Genomic DNA, 21,265 nt, shown 5'->3' on the forward strand with positions numbered 1-21,265 from the left:
GGTAACGGTTATGGAACGGACGGCACAGAGTCAGTAAACTGTTCTCTGATTGGGTGGCAAGTTGACACCAGCCAATGACAGCAATTATTACTGTTACGTATCAACATGGCGGGCGCAATGTTTTTCTTTTGTTTTGTTTTGCTCAGTAGCAAAACGCAAAATATACATTTAGAATTTTAGTTCAAATGAACATTCAAATTGATATATTGTGTATTTGACACAATACTATTGCAGTTTTATGTAGAGCAAGACACGTTGAGCATGATATAATTTGGTCCACTTTTTTATAACGTTACTGTTCAGTTTGATTAAAATTGGCTAGTTATAGGCTAGCATTAGCTAGCTTGTTACTTTCTGTTCAGGCAGAAACAATGTTGGGCTTTCTGTCAGGCAGACGAGCTGGACTGGATGACCCTCTCCGTTTGAGACGCGCAGAGTCAACCAGGAGGTAAATAACAGTAAAATCCTCAGTCCATTTGGTTACATTTGTAACATCTCTCTCTCTCTCTGGGTTACAAATGGATAAATGAACACTGAACATTGTTATAGTATATACAAGGGATTCAATACAAGGGTATATAAAGGGATTCATTTAATTTCGCTCCTATGCCACTAAAATTTGGAACGCCCTACCAACAGTCATTAAGACATGTGAATCCCTGATATGACTCCAAACCGCTCTGAAAGAGCACCTACGGGCTACGGATGGCTGCAATTCGAAACTGGCCTTTGTAAAAAAGGTCAAAGAGCACCCACCCCCAGCCACCTATTTTTTCCCCATGTTTTTCCCTTTTTTAATTTCCTTATATGATGATTTCCTGTTTTTCATAGTGTGTATAGTATTTGTACGTCTTTAAATGTTTGGATGAATTGAAAATGGAGGACCCCTGATGTAAACAAGTCTTGGTGCTTTTCATTGTTCTGTCCTCGTAGCAGTTTTGGTATTGACTTATGCTTTCGTTTGAAATGTACCCATTCTACATACTGTGAATAACATTTTCAATTAATCAATCACTCAATACACAATGTCATGCTCAGATATCTTTAGTTATCAAATCAATGCAACAAGACACTTTGTTATTAATCACATTTTCCCTTTTTTAACTTTCAACTGTATATATATATATATACCGGTATGATGATTTCCTTTTTTTCATAGAAGTGTATATTTGTCATTGTGCTTTAAGTCAAAGATAAGATAAAGAATACACACAAGTTAATCTATTGATCGATTGATTGAAAAATGTATTAACAGTTTGCAGAATGGGTGCAGTTCAAGGAAAGTAATCTGCTAAGAGGATCAAACCAGGGAAAAAAAGCACAAGACTTCTTTACATAAGGGTCCTCCATTTTCAATTCATCAAAACATATAAAGACATACAGATACACTTCCATTACTTTTGTAATGACATTGGAAATGCAAGAGGTGGATGTACTGTGTTGAAAATGTGGTTTTCCTCACCTTGCTTAAAAGGATTCTCAGTCTGGAACTGAATCCTGACAGAGATGTAGAAAGAATACATGGCAACGGAGTCAATACCATTGACATTGAAGTGATTGAAGGCAGATAGTAAGTATCCACTACTGAGCTGGGTTGGCTTTATTCTTACTTGTTCTTGAATTGTAATGCTCATCTGCAAAATTCAATAGGTCAATGTACTTACTTTCTGTATGATATTGCCTAAATACTGGATCATTTGCAGATTCTGCACTCTTAAAGGTGCGGTAGGAAACATTCTTGTAACATTGTTAAAATGTCATAACTGCCAGCCATCAGTAATTCAAATGATGTGAAGGAAAACCCTAACCCTACAGACTACAAAATCTCACCAGTCACAGTATCTCTTGAACAGTCAGTGCAGCTCTAAAATTGAACTACGTACATATACAAGGCAAGCAAGGGAAATGCCTGTCAATCATTCGCAAATGATTATTTGGCTTGGAGCAGCCGATAATGTACTAACTGCTAATAATGTAATCCTTCGTAATAACATATATATAATATTTTTCAATTAATGAATGTAATAATATTGTTTTGAGCTTGTCATGATACCCATGGATGTAAATATGGCAAGGATTCAGATTAGAATAATAAACAGATTTAGTATCAACGCCTGCTGCACATAGAGTGTGGTTGACTGTTTAATTGAGAGAGGGATTTTAATTAGGATTCCAAAAAAGAAAAGAGTCTTGTTTATTTGAGAATACTGCCTCTTCAAAGAGGTAATATAATATATAATACAACATCAGAATTAAAATGGTTAAGGAGTATACATACATACATACAGACCGTATACTGTAGCTCATTTTACTCTAGCTTGTGCTAGTTTAATTATAGTTGCCTGCTGCACGTTTAAGCCACGATTCCAGAACCAAAAAAGCATCAGTGCCCATTTCTCATGGACCGCTCCAGTGTCTGAACCCAACCCTCTCTGTTGACCAGTATGTTATCTGGAGGAGCAGACGGTGTAATAGTTATCTATGACCTGGAGAACTTCAGCGGGAAACCTCACTACACCTGCAAGGCCATCTGCACGGTAGGCAGGTGAATCTCACTTCCCCACCTATAGCCCACTAGAGGGCAGCATTACACTGCCAGTTGTCTTGGTTTCCTTTACAGAAATCCTAAAACACATGCTTTCTGTTGATCAGACTTGAGCATTTTGGAAAGGTTCTATGTGTGTGTATGTTTCAGGTCCAGTAGGTATGTCCACAAGTTCAGTGTAGAGACGGTCCAGTGGTATCCTCATGACACAGGCATGTTTGTCTCAAGTTCCTTTGACAAGACCATGAAGGTGTGGGACACAGAGACACTGAAGGTGAGCATTATTTGTCAGTTTGTCACACGTCATATTACATATAGGTTTATTTATTTGTATACACATGCAAATGCATGTGTATAAAATACACATCATCTCTAGAGTCATCAGTCATGTGATAAACATGATTTCCATATTCCACCCAGCCTGGCAGAGATCCAATTTGAAAGTGTATATATATATATATATATAGCAAACAAAGGGATAGAATATATAGTGCAAAAAAGAGCAAACGGGGAGTAAATAAAATCACACCTGTGTTCAATTCAATCTAATTCAAACTTTATTCAAGACACTCACAGGGTGGTCCATAGACACATAAAACATAAAAAACACAAAAGTAAACAAACAAGGGAGGCATAGGTAGGCATCAATCAGCCTTATCTCTGTACATACAGGCTTGAGTGCCAGTGGTTCCATAGCTTAGATTAGAAGATGACAGCCTAACAGAGCTCTTAGCAGGATTAGTAAATGCTACAATGATACTGTTCACAGAGTCTGTTAACCTGCACATTAATCTATGCATCAGGTTTCGTAACACAGCAAGGCAAGTGGGTACATTTGACTGGCACTACAGCATCTTTGGGCTTTGAGCAGTGGGCGAGCATCGGCCGACACATCGCCCAATCACCCGTTATGACCAGAAAATATGAATTATATTTATCTTCGACGTTGCTCTGCCAACTTTTCGACCATCGCCTGCTATCGCCGGTAGTCGCCGGGTCCCATAGACAAATAATACACTTCCGGAAAATTCGTCTGGCTGTCGCCCGCTGTTAAAACTTACTGTCACGTCCTCTCTTCAATGTTTGTGTTATGCAATGTTTGTTTGTTGTACACGAACACTCAAAACTGTCCATTCATTGTCAATGGCATTTCATTTTGTGTAGGACAAAGTTTGTGCACACATACCATAAGCTGGATATAGGAGGGGCTAGCTCTCCTCAAAAATCACACCTGTGTGAAGTGAGGGGTGCTCTTATCATACATCATACACATTATCTCATTCTGGCCTCATCATGATGAAAAGATGAGGTTTTTTTAAACATTGTATCATGGTTTAAAGTTAATAACATAAGTTGACAAATGTATTCATGAAGAAGTATATTAATTTTTATTGGATGATGTACGATGACAAGAGTGCCCCTTACTTCACATAGGTGTGATTTTTTTTCTTCAATATGTACTGCTCAGCCAATCAAGTCATCGCTATGGGGTGATCAGCCAATCACAAGCCAATGCTTGTGTTTACAAAACCCGGAAAGCTGGGCATAGGAGGGACTAGCGTACATGTACATGTGCATGTCTTGACATAATAAATGTAATTGTATGTAAACCAAAATAAATAAATGGTATAGCCCTAGCCCACCCATTCCCACACCTTTATTATCTTTCTACTCGTCTCACTCACCAGGCCAAAGACATGGGGAGAGTATGCTTTTCACTCCGTCCTTGTGTGTCCGTCCGTCTATTTACAGCTAATCTCCGGCACCGTTGGCCCGGTCGATGCCGAACCTCTGCCCCAAGTTTTACACAATGGCCTGTAATAGTGCCACCGTGAGGCAGATTTTCACATTTTACCTATAACTGCACCGATCTGCGTGAAATGTTGCATGCACTCCCTAGAAGCCAAGGAAAAACCTTTGACCTGCATTTTTCACATCTGCCTTTTTTTAAAGATAAGGCTTTTTCTGCCTTTTATTGATAGGTTGAAAGTAGACTGACAGGAAATGGGGGAAAGACACGTGGCAAAAGTTTTGGAACCCGCGGCACGCCGTCAGGCTGGCTCAGCAGCCTAGGTGACCGGACGGTAGAGCTAACTGTCTGGGCCACATCTGCCTTTTATAGTGCCACCAGGAGGCCGACTTTTGTAAAACACATTTTTATTTTTTACTTTACTCCTCCAGATTTTGTCTCAAAATCCTGCAAATCTTTACACAGTATCTTTATAGTCATGTGCTCAAGACGATCTGTCCGATAGGTGGGCTTTTGCAAAACACATTTTTGGAACAAAATTCCTCAAATCATCCAATTGCCATCATAGGCGTAAGAAGAAATGGAACCCTTTTCACATTGGCCTATTATAGCACCACCAGCAGGCCACAATAACCTGACCTGTGCCCTTTTTCTAGTTTTCTCTACATCTTCCTCTGTCATTTTATCTCTCCTTTCTCTTTTCCTTACCTATCTCTGCCTGTCTGATACAAAGCTGCATATGGCAAGCCTTGTTACATGCTAGAGTTACATTGGAGTCATGGTTACCCCAGAAGGTCATGAAAAGGACAGCTAAACCCCACTACTCACGCTTGGTTTCTCTCTCTCTCTCTCGCTCTCGCTCTCGCTCTCTCTCTCTCACACACACACTTAGGCGCCTGTCACACCAATCAGACAAGCGTCTTATCAATGTTTTATGGTTTCATCTGTCTTGTCGTTTGTCGCATCAATTGACCACAATGCTTTGCGGAATCTGGGCAGTGCGTGGGCGGTGCGAGGACATGCGGAAACATCCACGTGTTGCCTGTTGTTGTCCTTACGCTGTTAGCTGCGGGACACAGTAGCTAGTAGCTAGCGTTGGTTGTGTCAACGTGTTGCGTCTCCACTTTATCAGTACCACTACCACAGTAGGTGCCAAGTCTGGCACTGATTCCGTGTGTATGTATATAGCCTCCAGGTACGCAGACTAAGCATGGCATCATTGTGGAAAATTAATATTTTCTGTTAGCAACGACTCCATTATTTTTAATAAAGCGCATCCATTTTACCACAACACACGACTTCTGCATTTCAGGCTGTTAGCCATGGGGCGCCTGGGCGCACGGCTCTCTCCTATCTGCAGTCAGACCGTTCAGCGTTACTTCAGGAGAGGAGACGACAGATTGCAGTGGACACCTCGATGTTAATGTTATTAAAAAAAATGAGAGAAAAAAAAGGGGGGGAATCATAACATTTCATGCCCAAAATGATTGTTTGGGAGCAGTAGCATTATATATATATAAGTCATGGCTACGACTCTTTCATAATCTCCAGTCCAATGCGCACTGCCCATGCGAACTGAAAACATGTTCATTCATATTAACAGTTTTATTTTATTTTAACAACCAAATCATTCTGCTGAGACAGTATTTGAAATTTTAATATAGTCGCGTAGTTTCAGCGATGAACGATGCACACCGAACGTTAAGCAGCTCAACCCTGAAACACAGCAGCAGCTCAATGACGAAGCTCCGTCTTTTTAAGCTCTTTTTAAGCCCTGTTTTTTAACCACTGCAGACAGCATATGGATTTTAAGGTTCGGATACACAGTTTTACTGATGTGCTTTTTAACTGGATTGCCGACATTCGGACTGTCAGCCCTGGCCTGTTGCTAGTTTTACAGCTAGCCTGTTGCTAGTTTGACAGCTGCAGCTGCTAGCTGTCACAGCCGTGGCACGTTAAACAAGCGACTTTTTCAGTTTATAAGTAGCTCCGGTCCATTCTGTCAATGCAGGGTGTGCGTGTGCGTGTGTACACGATAAATATCTAGTACATTTGTATATTCACGTACAGTCGTACAAGTAGGCTACACAGCATAGGCACTCAGATCATAACACAGGGCAGAATCATATAAGCATTAGGAGTGAAAATGCATGCACCTTGAATTATAACGTTTGTTTTAATTTTCTGTTCGGCCACGACGGGCAGGGATTATATTTTCCTGTTGAATTGCTTACTGGAACAGACCAAACTACTTTTCGTTACGAAAGTGCATAGGCGCTTTCCTAAGTTTCCTCTTCCGTGTCTGTACTCTGCAGAAAAAAAACAACAGAGTGTGAAAAGACCGCCCAGTGCAGCGTAACAAACGGACCTTCTCTCCTATTGGTTGGCGGGTAAACCCAACCCTTTTTGTCTTGTGTCTGGTGCCGCCTTGTTCTTCAGCATGTCGCCTACAAAATGTTTTATGCCTCGTGTCTTGCCCCCCCCCCCCCATGAAACACGTTTGTCTCATCAAACCACGTGACTCCCATTAGAAATGCATTGGGAGCTGTCTTGTCTGATGCTTTTCATCAGACAACCATAAGACGGCTGTCTCAAAGGTGTGACTGCGGCAGAAGGCAGAGGTGTAGCTTCACTACAGCTGATTGTTCTCTTTGTGTTTGTTTTTCTGTGTCTCCAGCCTGCTGAAGTCTTCCAGTTTGAAGGAAACGTCTACTGTCATCACATGTCTCCCATCGCTAGGAAACACAGCCTCATTGCAGGTGTGTGTATAGTATATAAATTGGTTTGTGTGCAACTGTGCATATTAATCCGGACAAAATCATCCCTACTATTCCCAGTGATGGGCATAATGATTAATTTAGTGTTTTAACACATTATGTGTTAAAACACAGGTTTGTCATTTCTGTCAGCAGGGTATTTTTTCTCCTACAGATATGATATATGCTTCATCAAAAAAAGGAATTTCCACACTCCCCATCGTTCTTTTAATGTATAGCAGCAACAATTGTGTTTGTTGCCGTCCTTCTCGCCTTCGTCAGCGTTTAAACCGCCTGAGCGGAAATAACGTATGGACAGTCAATACACAAAAGTATTCAAATAAAAAAAGAGTACAAAAGTAGGACAGCTCTGTAATACATAAGTAATACATATGTCTCTCTTACGGCGGGGCTTCACCGGGCGCGTTGCGTCAAAAAATGAACCGGGGCAGTGGAGCCACCCTTCATTGATTAAAAAGGGAACATTCCCTGACGGTGGCGGAGACTCGCGTCTCGGTGACGGTGACGCGCCCGGTGGAGCCCCGGTGTTCGTGGAGTAAATTATTTCCTCATTTCAAGGATTCACCACCTCAATTCCCTGAAATCTCAACTTACAAACCTCATGTCCTGTTGCAATGAAATATTAGAAACATTAGAAATCATGACTTTTCATCATGATTTCTAAGGTTCCTCAATAACCGTCACTTCTCTGTTGGTTTTGCTGACATAACAGAATGGACATTTCAAAAGTAAATTATCTTTTCACAGGTGTGAGGATGTCTTTCAAAGTGTAAGATCAACATTGAAAATTGACATGTTGATATTGATTAAAAGAAAATCACACCCGTGTGAAGTGAGGGGCGGTCTTATAATCATACAACTTAATGATATACCGTATGTGTCACATATATTGTCAATGAGAATTCCTTTGTGTTAGGACACAATAACCGATTTGCTCATCAACATATGACGTAAATTCTCCATTGTCAAAGGCATTTAATGTTTGTGTTAACACAAAAATAGCCGATTTGCTCAGACACAACGTAAATTCTCCATTCATTGTCAATGGCATTTAATGTTTGTGTTAGGACAAGAATCTACACTCTCTATCGTATCCCATGCCTTACCCACAAGTATTAAACACTTTCCGTGAATTTCACATTTAGGAGCTTCCACTATGCGTAAACGTTATCTTGCCACACAACCCACTATTCATTTTGCCGACTCCTATATTTGCAGGTGGAGGTGTGTCTAGGCGTGTCGATCCCTATATTTGATATCTTATACACACAGTTTTAGGACAATGGAATGTGGACACACAAAACAACCCTCTGTATCTAATACAAATGTATTCCAAGGCAGCATATGTTGCTGCCTTGGAATACACTCCAGGGCATAATGGATTGTTTTAAGTTGCGTTTAAGTTGCGCAACGCCCAAACAATACCTATGCATAATGTAATGGGTAGTGGAGGTGTTTTAAGGATGTAGGCGGTGGCAATATAATGCCTCTAGATAGGGCCCTATAGCTGAATATAGGAGTGGCGGATAGATGAGGTTCTTTACCAACTCAGACTCAAACATTCCTCTCTCAGATTGGTTGCACACTTATAATTGGGAGAAGTGGAAAAGGCTTTCCACCACAGAATCTCTTGTGGCAGTCTTTCTTTACTGTGCTTATCCTATTAAAATTGGCTTAAAGGGCTTATTTTAATGATGTTTAGGACACAAGAAACACTTTCTTGGGGTTTTTATGTGTGTAATATGATTTGTTAGATATCGTTGCTGTCCGGAGGAAACCTCATAACTCAATTTAGGAGGTTTTTGATTTTATTCCATAAATCAGTGCTATTGAACACCCTTTACGTCTGTGTGTTGTTTCGAAAATATTGAACCAATGGAAAGTAGTAAAAAATGCACCTCTTAACTCTGTCAGACTGTCTGCTAAAACAGCTAACTCCACCACCTCTCTCCTTCTCATGCAAGTAATTGACAGTATCTAAAGTCACAACACCAACTTTGATGAGGCAGTATTGCATCGTTTAAAAAATATAACACCGGGGCTCCATCCGGGTGCGTTGCGTCTCCAAAAAACGAACCGGGGCAATTTGAATGCAGTCACGCAACGCAACGCAGGCAGTGGAGCCACCCTTCATTGATTAAAAAGGGAACATTCCCTGGCGGTGACGGAGACGTGACGCTGACGCCCGGTGGAGCCCCGGTGCAAGGTTTTATTTATTTCCTTCAAAACGTATATTTAAGTGGTGCAAACCACTTCCTTAAGTGAATATGTGTGTGGGTGCCTGCCTGCCTGGCTGCCTGGCTGGGTGTTTTTCACCACCTGTGCACAACCTAACACATAGAAACACACACGCACATATTAACTGTATATATATATGATGATTTCAGGTGTGCCAGTACAGTACAGTGACAGTACAGTACAGTACAGTAGAGAGACCCCCACACGGTAACTCTGTCCCCCATTAATCCGCACAAATACTCCTGGCCTCCAAAGAGAATGTGATAATGGATAGCCTAGAGTTATGCTACTGTATGTGCTTCCCTGCACATAGAGTATTGTGATGTGACCCAGGTATAATCCCACTGCACAAAATGACACAAGCCTGGGGTGACCAAAATGCATAGGAGAGTTGGACATGGTCTGAGACAAGTCTTCAACGTTTTTCAGTCCAAGGACCCCTTGGGTGATCGAGAGATGAAGCAGGAATCCCCCACTACTACATATTGTATAACATTATGTTGCAAATTAAACCATTTCATAGATTGCTTCATAGACTTGTTTGACAGCACTGTCAATGTGTTGGTTTCAGACAGTATTTTCAGACAGTTAACCACTTAAACCCAAACCAAACACACCAAACACACAAACATTAAAATCTAGACATGGCTGGCAAACTATTTACGTCGTAAGTGCTCTAAACAAACATTGTAATATCCTCAAAGTCCATAGGCTTGGTTGGCAAACAATGTATAAGTGCTTTAAACAAACTCAAAAATCCCATAGATGCCAATCTTCAAAAGTCATGCATTGCAGGAGCTAGCGCCCCTCAAAAAAGTTCCTATTACACAAAGATTTGGTGGGCCCCCTGTAGTAGCACTGAGGACCCCCCCCCCAGGTATGGTCTAAGACTCTTAAGTAGCTGTACGGAGACAGACTTTTGTAGACAACCATTTTTGGAATCTGGGTGGCACAAGTCACTAAGCAGGACCAACAGGTTACTGTTGCCTTTTCAATACACACTAGTGCCCATGCGTGTATGCATCCAAGCATGAACTTTTGCATGCACTAAGTACCTCTCTTTCTTTAATGTTTTGTTTAGTTGTTGATGTAGTTGACGGGATTGTGTAGATCGATTATGTGTCCAATGCATAAGTCGGTCAATTTCCGTAGCAAATCCCACCTTTTCTAAAGGTTTTTTGACTGTCATAATTTCTTTAGTGTTGTTGATACAGTATGTGATGTATTGTCTGTCATGATGATGAATTGAGTACAAGGGACACCCCCCCCCGGGGCTTCTTTTTTGCAGCATCCTTTTACTTCCAACTTCTGTTGCTAATAAGGTAATCAGTCAGTCAGTCAGTCAATAAGATTTCTTCCAACATTACTAGGAACAAAGTCAACAAATCTTTTGTGCATTATTATAAACAATGATGGTTCCCAGTCCAACTTGGCATAATTTGAGAATGGTAAGAAGTAATAAAATGCATAGAACAATGTGCAAATTATGCCAAGTTGGACTGGTAACCATCATTGTTTATATGCACAAAAGATTTGTTGACCAAAAAGTGTGTTCATGTTTATGGAAAGCTGGTATCACTAACCACACCTTTTAAGTGGTGCAAACCACTTCCTTAAGTGAGTATGTGTGTGTGGGTGCCTGGCTGGCTGGCTGCCTGGGTATAGAGTACCAATAGGGGCAAAAGTGGCGCTGTTGTGCCAGAGAGAGAGACCCCCACACGGAGTTGCACCACTTACTTCACATAGGTGTGATGTTTTTTTTTACCTGTAACTCCAGTTGTTTTTTCCCAGGTTACACAGACTCATGCATATATTTGTTCTATAAGCCATGTATGTAGCTTCTATGTATGTACTGTATTGTTTCAAACACACAGTACACACCTTTCCCACTGATTTCTATTAATTCTTTGTGTTTATAGTTGGGACGAAAGAACCTAAAATACAGTTGTGTGACCTGAAGTCTGGCTCACGCATTCACGTTCTTCAAGGTTAGTGGATTATACCATACACTGAAACTGACAACAAAAGAGACTCTTGTCACCCACATGCTGGTCGTTCCTACAGTAAGACTAACAAGAAGAGCAGGGCTGACCGTGCTTTTGCGGCTGTGGGCCCCAGGCGCTAGAACATGTTGCCCCTCCCCATTAGTTATGCCCTTTGGGCCTTAAACTTAAAACTCATGTCTTCTGTCTTCTCTCTCTCTTGCTTTTAATTATACTTGAGCTCTCCTGTATTTACTCTGCATATTTTTGTTTTGTGTCAAAGCATATAGTTTGTTTATTTTAAATGTGCTATACAAATAAAGTTTGATTTGACATACAGGTAGTGTTGACATGATTAATTCATTCTACACTTTAGGTCACAGAGGGGAGGTCCTTTCTGTGTGTTGGTCACCCAGATATGAGCACATCTTGGCCACTGCCAGGTTTGTACCACCTTTTTATGTGTCTGTGCCGTAGAAACAGCCATGCAGAAAAAAGCTTCCCTAATTTGTCCCTCCAATCTGTTTGAAGAATTCAACTTTCAAAAAGCTTTATTGTCCATAATATACAAGTAACAAAGCCACATATATGAACAGAGGGTCAGAAGACAAGAGTCATGCCCCTCCTAATGCTAGTGTGAGTGTTGTTTCAGTCCAGTTGTAATGACTGCTTCCAGTATTTCGGTTTGAGCGCAGCCTGCTGCCATCTGTCATGAATCATAATTGCACTGCATTGGTAATAGACTGGTAGAGTGGTACTCTGGTAACCCATTCCCTTGGAGTTTCAGTTTAGCATATGGTAGATGGAGTACCCACCTGCTTTATGATTTGGCTAATTAATCCATTGGGATATGTGTGCTGCTCTCCCTTTGGACTGAAATTGCTTTTTAAAAACAGAAGTTGTAGAATGCAGGATGGTAGATAATATTAAAAAATGTTGCAATGTAGCCATACAGTTTGACGTTTAATGCCCTTAGTAGAGAACGTATTATTAATACGATATTGTGAGCAATTAGATATTGTACTTTTGCATTCAAGTGCCCATCCATTTTATTAAAATAAAATACATCATCTTGATCCAAGGCTAATGCTTTCCTTTGTTTTGTGTGGAAGGAAAAATCTGTACAAATGATGGTGTATCATTTGCAATCGCTTGGTCTTTTGTTGTTAACGAAACCCTGGACACGTGATGGTAATAATTTTAAATATCACTTAACAACAACCAAGCAGCGTGCTATGTTAAGATACTACAGCGGACTAAATATCACTTAACAACAACAAAGCAGCGTGCTATGTTCGGATACTACAGCGGACTACTGAGCATGTGACAGACAGTCACATGGGAATGCAGTCTCATAGGCATGTACAGTGCATGTGAAGCAATGCAGTGTTGTGAAAAGTGAAAGTGTAACAACAGTGAAAGCTTGTAAATAACACAGTAAGATCATAAAACGTCATTCACTCATAAGAATACTACTGTCTCCATGCAAAACATTTTCTGTGGACACGAAGCCTAAGACTTAAGATGCCCACATTTCCTTAGTGCCCACGCTGCCAAGGTGCCCAGTTATCCTTAGTGTCCAGAATGTTTTGGTGCCCACTGCCCACCTCTCCTGTTAACCCCCCCCCCCCCCCACTGTCTGCAGTGACAGAGATTGCCCTCCCCATCCGGCTTCCCACCATTTGTGTTAGTTGGCCGCAAGCCTAGATTACCAAATCCTGCACAGGGAAGGATTTGATACCCATGGCTCCACCCACTGTATCTTTTTTATGTCTTTTTTTCTCTCTAGTACCTTTCACTATGAAAGTAACTTTTCATACTTGATTTGGGGTCATTGAGATTCTTAGTTCTGTATGAATATTAAACATGTTATGCTTAAACCAACATCCTCACCCTCTTTTCTTTGTGTCAGTGCTGACAGCAGGGTGCGGGTATGGGATGTGCGGCGAGCTGCTGGCAGTCTGTTCACACTAGACCAGCACAATGGGGACAAGTCCAAAGCTGCCTCTGAGGCAGGTACTGTCATTTCTACTATTCCCTTCCTCCCTCTGTCATTACTATTAGTTGCTTTTTTGACTTTTTTGAAGGGGGTTGAATGACAAACGTTTCTTTACATCTATACTTACTATAAAGCTTAGTGTTATACTGACACAGGAATGACGACATAGAAAACACAGGTAGCCTGACTCAACTGGAGTGAAGTGACAGCTGATATCATATGTACTACCGTACATGCGTATTCAGTGGGTGTGTGGTGTTTTCAGTGGTAGGCACGGTTTCGTGTGTACAGTACACCTTTTTTTTAAACGACTCCTTGACATTTTTTATAACATCTCTGTGGACGTGGCCTTGATTTCTTTGGCGAATATGACCCGATTTACAAGCTCGCAAGATTAGCGTGCTAGGTTTAAATTGAAGGACAACTTTCGTTTTTTTCCAACCAAGGTTCATGTTTTAGGTTGTTATTAGAGAAAGTAAAAGATGAGTGTTATTTCTTTTGTTAATTTGCTGCTTTCTTTCGTTAAGTGATTTTAGCTATTTTTCACCAGGGGTGTGGGGCTAAATATGTATTTTTTTACAACATTTTATAACTATTTCTTTTTTATTACGTCTCTATATTTGCCATTGACAATGAAAGGAGAAATTAGGTCAAAGGTCTGCCAAATTAAAACTTCACACAGGTGTGATATTTTACTATAGTCCTACTAGACCCCAAGAAATTACAAATGGCCACAAAAGACCACGGGATCTACTGAATGTGAAGGAGGAGGTGACAAACTGACATATTGAGCCTACGACACAATATGGCAGCCCCCCAGTACTCTACCTTCACATTCAGTTGATCCTGTGATCTTTTGTGGCCAGATGTAATTTATTTGGTTCTAGTAAGTAGGACTATAGTAAACAATTATAAAGAAAAAAACACGTTTGTTTGAAAATGTTTAGCCCCATGTTTAACCTGGTCAAACTATTCAAGCTATGCTTAAAAGTAACAATTAACGCAAATGTTCCTCCCAGAATAAGGATTCTAGGGTTCAATGGTTAAAGGTAACAAAAGTGCAGTTATGCAGTTAATGTAAACAATGAGGTGAAACAGCTTTCTAGTGGTGACAGGGTGAGGATTATCACTCACAACTATTCATACCTTGAACTTGACTTCAACAAAGCTATGCTCAAAAGCTACGAGTAACAACAACCTTCATAGAAATGCAATGAAATCGAAAGTACAATAAATGTTATTAAGTACAGTACTCGATTAAAAGTGGTGTGTGTGTGTGTGTGTGTGTGTGTGTGTGTGTGTGTGTGCGCGTGCGCGTGTGCAACTTACAGTTGTAACTTGTGAGTATGCTGAGATATCATTGACATGGTTTTCTTTCTCCATCCAGTGAACACAGCCCATGATGGCAGAGTGAATGGCCTGTGTTTTAGTGGTGATGGTCTCTTCCTCCTCACTACGGGTACAGACAACCGTATGCGACTGTGGAACAGTGCTACAGGAGAGAACACACTGGTAGGCTGTGGGTGTGTGTGAGAGAGACTTGCCATTATAGGTAATATGAACCAGAATGGAAGTATGACGGGCTGAGGCCATAATGTCAGGACATTTTGTGGGATCATATTGGATGTATGTATGGGCTCTATTTGTATTGCAAGGCGGTGCATCCTCAGGGTCCGTGTCCACAGAAAGTGTTTTATGTCTTGAGCAGAAGAGCACTTTGACATTTGAACCGTTACTCTGCTCAAGTACATCATGTCAACTGCATTATTAACATTATCAACAGCTGTAATCACACTAAACGGTATGGACTTTTCATTGTTTTGTTAACAATTCAAAGTCATGTCATGAATGACTGGGTTGTCAGACACTGCTGATCAGCGCTTCTCTCCAAAAGTTGAACAATTTTCTGATTAGTTATATTATTTCCTTTCTTCAATATTCAATCAATCAGTCAATCAATCAACTGTATTTGTTTAGATGCAGGGTCCATTAAAAACAGACAACATAAAACACTATACATAAAAAAAGAACACCCCTATCCCATAAAATGTTTTCACTCTCAACTTTCCTTTTTGGACATGGTTATGGATATGGTTAGTTCTACTTTCTATTATTAGTTCTATTTACATTCTTTAATATTACCGGTATGATAAAAAACAAACAAAGACTGGGTTTCACATGTCACTCTCTGTTGTAAGAAGAGACCTTGAACCAAGAAAGAGCTCTTGTTTGCTTTTGTCTCCAGATGGAATGTTCTTTTGAAACTTTTGTGGAACTAAATATCCTCTAAAAGCTAAATTCAAGGGAGCCTGTAATAAATGACAACACAAGCATTTATGTATGCACCTGTACGTAACATTTGATTCTAAATGCATTAGTATGATATGTTATGTTATATGATAAGTAATGCATCTTTATGAACTTTTATAGCATTATAATTATTGAATATAAAGTGGTTTATTGCATGTTCACCGTCCTAAATTAGCCATCTAATGGTGTGGAAAACAATTTGCCTGAACATACTTACCCGACCCCTGTTCTAGATTATTCCATTCAGCACAGCACCTTCTGCTTGGATGTGGGTAGCCTACAAAAAAGGTTATTTCTGACCTCACCATAGGAAATTTCAACCCCCGTAAAGATGGCATGTAAAATATTATATTTGCTTAATTTGGCAGTGGCACCTTTTATCATGCGTTAGCTTTATGTTTGATTCCAAAGTTCATTTGACTGTCACCCCAGTCAAATTGAAATCCATATACTTGCCTCAAACTCTCACACTATACGGGGCGACAGTGGCTTAGGGGTAGAGTGGCCGGATGACAACCGCAAGGTTCCCAGTTCAAACCCGGCTCCCCCAAAATTAGTGTCCTTGGTTGGTGCCCTGCATGGTTTCTTCCGCCATTGGTGTATGAATGTGTGTGTGAATGTGCATGTAAAGCGCCTTGGATAAAGGCGCTGTATAAATGCACCATTTACCATTTATGTTTTATTATTTTGTCACCCCACTAATGCACAAAGCTATATAAAAAAGTGTATTTTTCTTCTTTTTTTAACTGTTGTTTCTTGTACTGGCTGTTCTGGAATTTTGTGTGTGTGTGTGTGTGGCGCGTGTGCATGCGCGTTTTCTGGACATAATGTAAACTAGACTGTTACTTCAGTGAGTGAGCGATGGATATATATGAGGCAGGAAACGTATGTGCGCGTGCATGAAAGTCTGTGCCACAATTATACTTTCAATCTTATAGGTGTACCGGTATATATTTTTTGACCACTCCATTTGTCCCCAGGTGAATTATGGGAAAGTATCCAATGAGAGCCGGAAGGGTTTAAAGTTCACAGTGTCTGGCGGCTGCAGCCCAGAGTTTGTGTTTGTGCCATGCGGCAGCTCAGTGGCGGTGTATGCCCTTCATACAGGAAAGCTGGTCACCATGCTGAGAGGGCACTACAACAATGTTGACTGCTGCGAATTCCACCCAAACTACCAGGTACTGTGCCCCCACTCCCTCCCTCTGTCTGGTGGTGTCGTCCTGCATGGTGAATCTTCGTTTGTATCGGTGCCTTTCTGCAATTTCCAACCATTGTGTTGTCTTACCACGGTAGTTATGGCTGCCACGCCTGCCAGTAATGTATACAGTTACCATGGTAGTCAAGTCACACTTCCCCATGATAGATGAGTTATTAAAGTCAATATATTCTGTGATGCATTTAGCCACTCTAAATGACACACATTGTGTGATAAGATCTCATCCTCTTGGCCTACCTACTGTATGTCTGCAAATGGTATGTATCTAGTAAAAGCTGTGCTGTCGGGACATTGCATGTGATATCGTCTCCTATACTGTACTCATAGTCATAACATTGTCATGAATGTCATTTCAATCATATCCTGAGTGTCAGAAAGAAGTCAATGGGGCTACAACACTACTTTAAACGTTTTAATAATTTATTAATTTATTTATTTGATTAGAGAAACAAACAATGGCATAATTGATGCAACGGGGCAACAACACTACTGTACATGTGTTTACCATTGACATAATTGGAGAAAATTGAACAATGGCATCAGTGATAAACCGTGTTATTATCCAACCATGACATGAGTTATTAGTCTGCATTTCTAAGAATGCAGTCTGACAGCTTGTCATGCCTGCTGGAAATGTATTTTGCCTCTATTCGTTTGGGTGTTCCTTAGCTTATGTTAACACGTCTTTATAGCCCGTAGACGGCCCAGGACGTGTGGGGACGTCTTAAGGCCTATTCCTAGTCTGGATTTTCGGTGGTGAGCTGACCACCGCTCCGGTGGTGAGGTGACCACCGCTCCGGTGGTGAGCTGACCACCGCTCCGGTGGTGAGCTGACCACCGCTCCGGTGGTGAGCTGACCACCGCTCCGGTGGTGAGCTGACCACCGCTCCGGTGGTGAGCTGACCACCGCTCCGGTGGTGAGCTGACCACCGCTCCGGTGGTGAGCTGACCACCGCTCCGGTGGTGAGGTGACCACCGCTCCGGTGGTGAGGTGACCACCGCTCCGGTGGTGAGCTGACCACTGCTCTGAATAACGTTGAGCGGTGGTGACTGGTGAGTAAAAACAGAGAGAAGGGCTGGAGCGGTAGCGGTGGTTTGCTCTTCACCGCGGCTCGTGACGTCATGTTGTAGTTCGGTGGTCACCTAACCACCGAAAATACAGACTATGTATGAGCCTTTAGGGTCTTTTTTTTATTATATTTTAGGCAACGTCTTGTGCAGCGCTCGGCGTCATGTTTCGCGCATGCACACAGCCGTTCACTTCCTTGTTTACGGCCCGACAAAACTGTCGTACTCATTTGTAATTTATTCATTTTCTTGTTTTTGTATATAAAGACATTGACATAGACATAGACAAAACACAACCAAAGAAATGCATAACAAGACAAACATAACAAAAAAACCAATATAACAGAGTTGCACAGAACCCCAGCCCCAATTCCAGACATATTCCTAGAGTGTGCATATGGTAAAAGCCCCATTTTAAGTCATAGTCGTCCGTCCTATTAAAGAAAAGGCTTTCATACCTTCATGGCTGCAGTGCTCAGAAGGGAGTAGGTGGGTTTTCTTTTAAAAAGGAGGAATCCTAATTCCTGATTCCTGATTAATATTAATTTACATTACCTCCCAACTAAATTGCTTATTAAAAGCTGGCTTGCCCCCCTTGTGATCATGTATTTATTTCATGGTCTGCGAGGTGAAGTCGATTAATTACGGTTCAGAGTCATCTCCGTCATTTCATCTGTGACATTGCTTGGTTTGTAACACTGCTGATGAGCCATCCTGTGTTGTGTTTCCAGGAACTGTACAGTGGAGGTAAAGACTGTAATATACTGGCATGGGTCCCTGTCCTCCGTGGCCCAGACATCGAGGAGGAGACCCGCGTCTTAAAGAAGGTACAATGAGTACTTTAACAATTGAGAAAACTATTTGTTGTAAGAAAATCAAATACTTGCTCTCTGTCACATTTTCCTCAATGTTGCTTGTGGTATTCAGAATTTAAAGGCAGGTCTGGTTTAGCCAGACGATCAGAGCTCTCCGCCTTCTGATATATCTGGTGTCATCTAAATTCAGTGAATGGTCTCAAACTGGTTGGAAACTATTTGGAAATCCATACCCGCCTATGACTAGATCCCATAGCATAGTCTGCAACCTAAGGACTGTTCACAAAAGGCTCTTGTCAAAAACATAAATACACCGCCTAAATTTAGGGAAACTGAAAAATGGCCTTTGTCACTGTCACTGTGTGGAAGTTCAGATCGATGCGGATCATACAGACAGAATAACAGACAGACAGAGGTCCCTTAATTTTATATAGTAAGGATGATGGTAAAAGATAACTGCTTCACAGAACCAATACAAAGATTTTAGGGCTGGCCTGTCCCTCATATGGGATGGTATCTGGATTGGTTTTCATAGCAGAGGTCTTTTGTTTCTTGCTAAAGGTTTTCTCTGGCATCCAAGCTCATTCATTGAATTTATATTTCCCCAGATATGTCAGTAGGTGCAAATCTCTTATCTCTGATAGTTCTTGTTAGTCTAGTTTATTTCAGTGGAGAGAGAAATGGCCTAATCCTCTGTGTCTGTGTAACAAGACATGTGTACACACAGTAATATGACATCATAGATGGGCCATGCCTTGTGAATGTCAACACCTGACACATACTGTATACTGAGTCCACACACACACACACACACACACACACACACACACACACACACACACATACAGTAGAACAGACACCTCCTCCCATCAGTCAGGCCATGCTGCATTCCACTATTGTTGATGAATACCACTGGTATTGTCATTCATTCTCATCGTTTTACTGGTCCATATTCAGCATGACGCCCTACATCTTTATCCAGTTGTTGTTGTGTACCGAAGGTAACAGATCTACAAGATGTGAGCTTGTAGATAGGTTATAGTCTGAATCAGAATCAATCTTTATTGTCATTTAAGGTGGGTGAAATTCTTAATTGTGCAGCTGGCCGCATGTAGCTAAGTTGTCAACAAATGACAAGCTAGCACAAAAACAAATTTCACACACTTTATTTTGTACCTGTAAACCTGTGATATGACTAAAGTCTGGATGATGAGTTGAATCGAATGTATTGGTCCTTTCAGGATGCTGCTGCTAGACACTCTTCAGTGAACCCTGCATTTGAAGACGCATGGAGCAGTGATGAAGACTAGTGTTGCTATCCATAATGATGTACTGGTTTGAAGATGCATGTTATGGAGCAATGATGAAGACTAGTTGTTTTCCATATGATGTGGACATATACAGGTCTGTGCACATGTCCCTCACCACAAAAGGGAAACAAGCCTAAAATGAGGAGTCTCATGGAAATGAATAATGAAAAGAATAAATTAGGCTACCGAGTCCTTCAAACTCAAAGGACATGTTCAACATTTGACATGCCCGCAGGATATTGCATGCTTTTAGAAAACGGCGACCGTGCCATACAACAGTGACAGTGTTGCTCGCCAAAGTATAAATTATTAGGCTTTCAAGAGGAGGTGCAAGCAGTGGAATGTTGGTGTGGCATGTTTTGCAAGACTGTTAATAGCCTAACAATACTACAATATAACAAGATAATAGTTATAATCATATTAGATGTCATACAATAAGAAAACAAAAAGGTTGGCAGTAGTACAGGTACAGTACTTTAGCTTAGCAGGTACAATATATAAGTTTTAACTGTGTTTGTGTTAAGACCACAACTGAGATCCACTCATAACAGTACACTGCCCCCTGCCCCTTACATCTCTCTCTCTCTCTCTTTCTCTCACACACACACACACAGTCACGCACGCACACACGCATGCACGCACGTGCGCACACACACACACACAACCCACCCCACCCCTTTTCCATTCCTGGATACATATGATTTGCATTTGTTTTGCAAGTTATTTTGTCATAATTCTTTGAATGAGAGTTCTACTGAAACCACTTTCACCCTCCCTCTTTTACAAATTGACTGAATTTACATGCACACCCACCTGGACAGGCTGGACTACTGTAGTGCTGCACACAAGCGCCACAGATTGAATTGGTCATGTCTGAATTTTATAAATTATAATGAATGATGATGTAATGATTCTCATTCCAATTATTGTACTTCATAAGTACTTTGTCAAAGAGGTCATATTTAGTTTTTCAGTGGTGGGACTGAGGACAAGGAATTAATGTATATAATAATATCATTTTGAAAAAGCATTTAATTGAGTAGTGTTTTATATATACTGTTTCAGCTAATTGAAACAACCACAAAGCTCAACAATGGTGTTTTTGTTTTGTTTTTTGTTAGTATCTATCTGATACATTAAATGTTTTTTCTATAATTGTTGTTATGCTTCCATTATTTTTCTTTCTTTACAGGTTTTCCTCTAATTTAACGTTCACCCCCAATAATACAATCCCTTCTTATTGGTTAGGCTACCT

The 21,265-nt window shown here is 40.9% G+C and overlaps 1 protein-coding gene across 2 annotated transcripts; it reads left to right on the forward strand.

Annotated features, from left to right (window-relative positions):
* Window positions 1-127: 127 nt before the first annotated feature.
* On the forward strand, window positions 128-21,143 carry ercc8 (excision repair cross-complementation group 8). 2 transcript variants are annotated; one of them, XM_080765368.1, is made up of 12 exons: window positions 128-448; window positions 1,475-1,570; window positions 2,444-2,545; window positions 2,696-2,819; window positions 6,973-7,054; window positions 11,230-11,298; window positions 11,669-11,735; window positions 13,205-13,308; window positions 14,679-14,803; window positions 16,582-16,779; window positions 18,617-18,712; window positions 19,942-21,143. In XM_080765368.1, exons 1-12 carry the CDS (start codon window positions 372-374, stop codon window positions 20,008-20,010), a joined length of 1,209 nt encoding a protein of 402 aa, XP_080621494.1. In that variant the 5' UTR covers window positions 128-371; the 3' UTR covers window positions 20,011-21,143. The 2 variants fall into 2 exon arrangements, with proteins under 2 accessions (XP_080621494.1, XP_080621495.1); XM_080765369.1 differs by lacking the exon at window positions 128-448 and having other exon boundaries at window positions 1,480-1,570; window positions 2,444-2,537.
* Window positions 21,144-21,265: the final 122 nt, after the last annotated feature.

This window comes from Protomyctophum bolini (genome assembly GCF_963924005.1).
Source record: "Protomyctophum bolini genome assembly, chromosome: 6".
Classification (NCBI taxonomy): domain Eukaryota; kingdom Metazoa; phylum Chordata; class Actinopteri; order Myctophiformes; family Myctophidae; genus Protomyctophum; species Protomyctophum bolini.

Bases quoted from the DNA above. Each gene is read 5' to 3' on its own strand.
- ercc8 (XM_080765368.1), top strand. From the start codon at position 372: ATGTTGGGCTTTCTGTCAGGCAGACGAGCTGGACTGGATGACCCTCTC. The intron at 1,571-2,443 runs GTAAGTATCCAC...TCTGTTGACCAG, and splicing joins GAAGTGATTGAAGGCAGATA to TATGTTATCTGGAGGAGCAG. The intron at 11,736-13,204 runs GTTTGTACCACC...TCTTTGTGTCAG, and splicing joins CACATCTTGGCCACTGCCAG to TGCTGACAGCAGGGTGCGGG.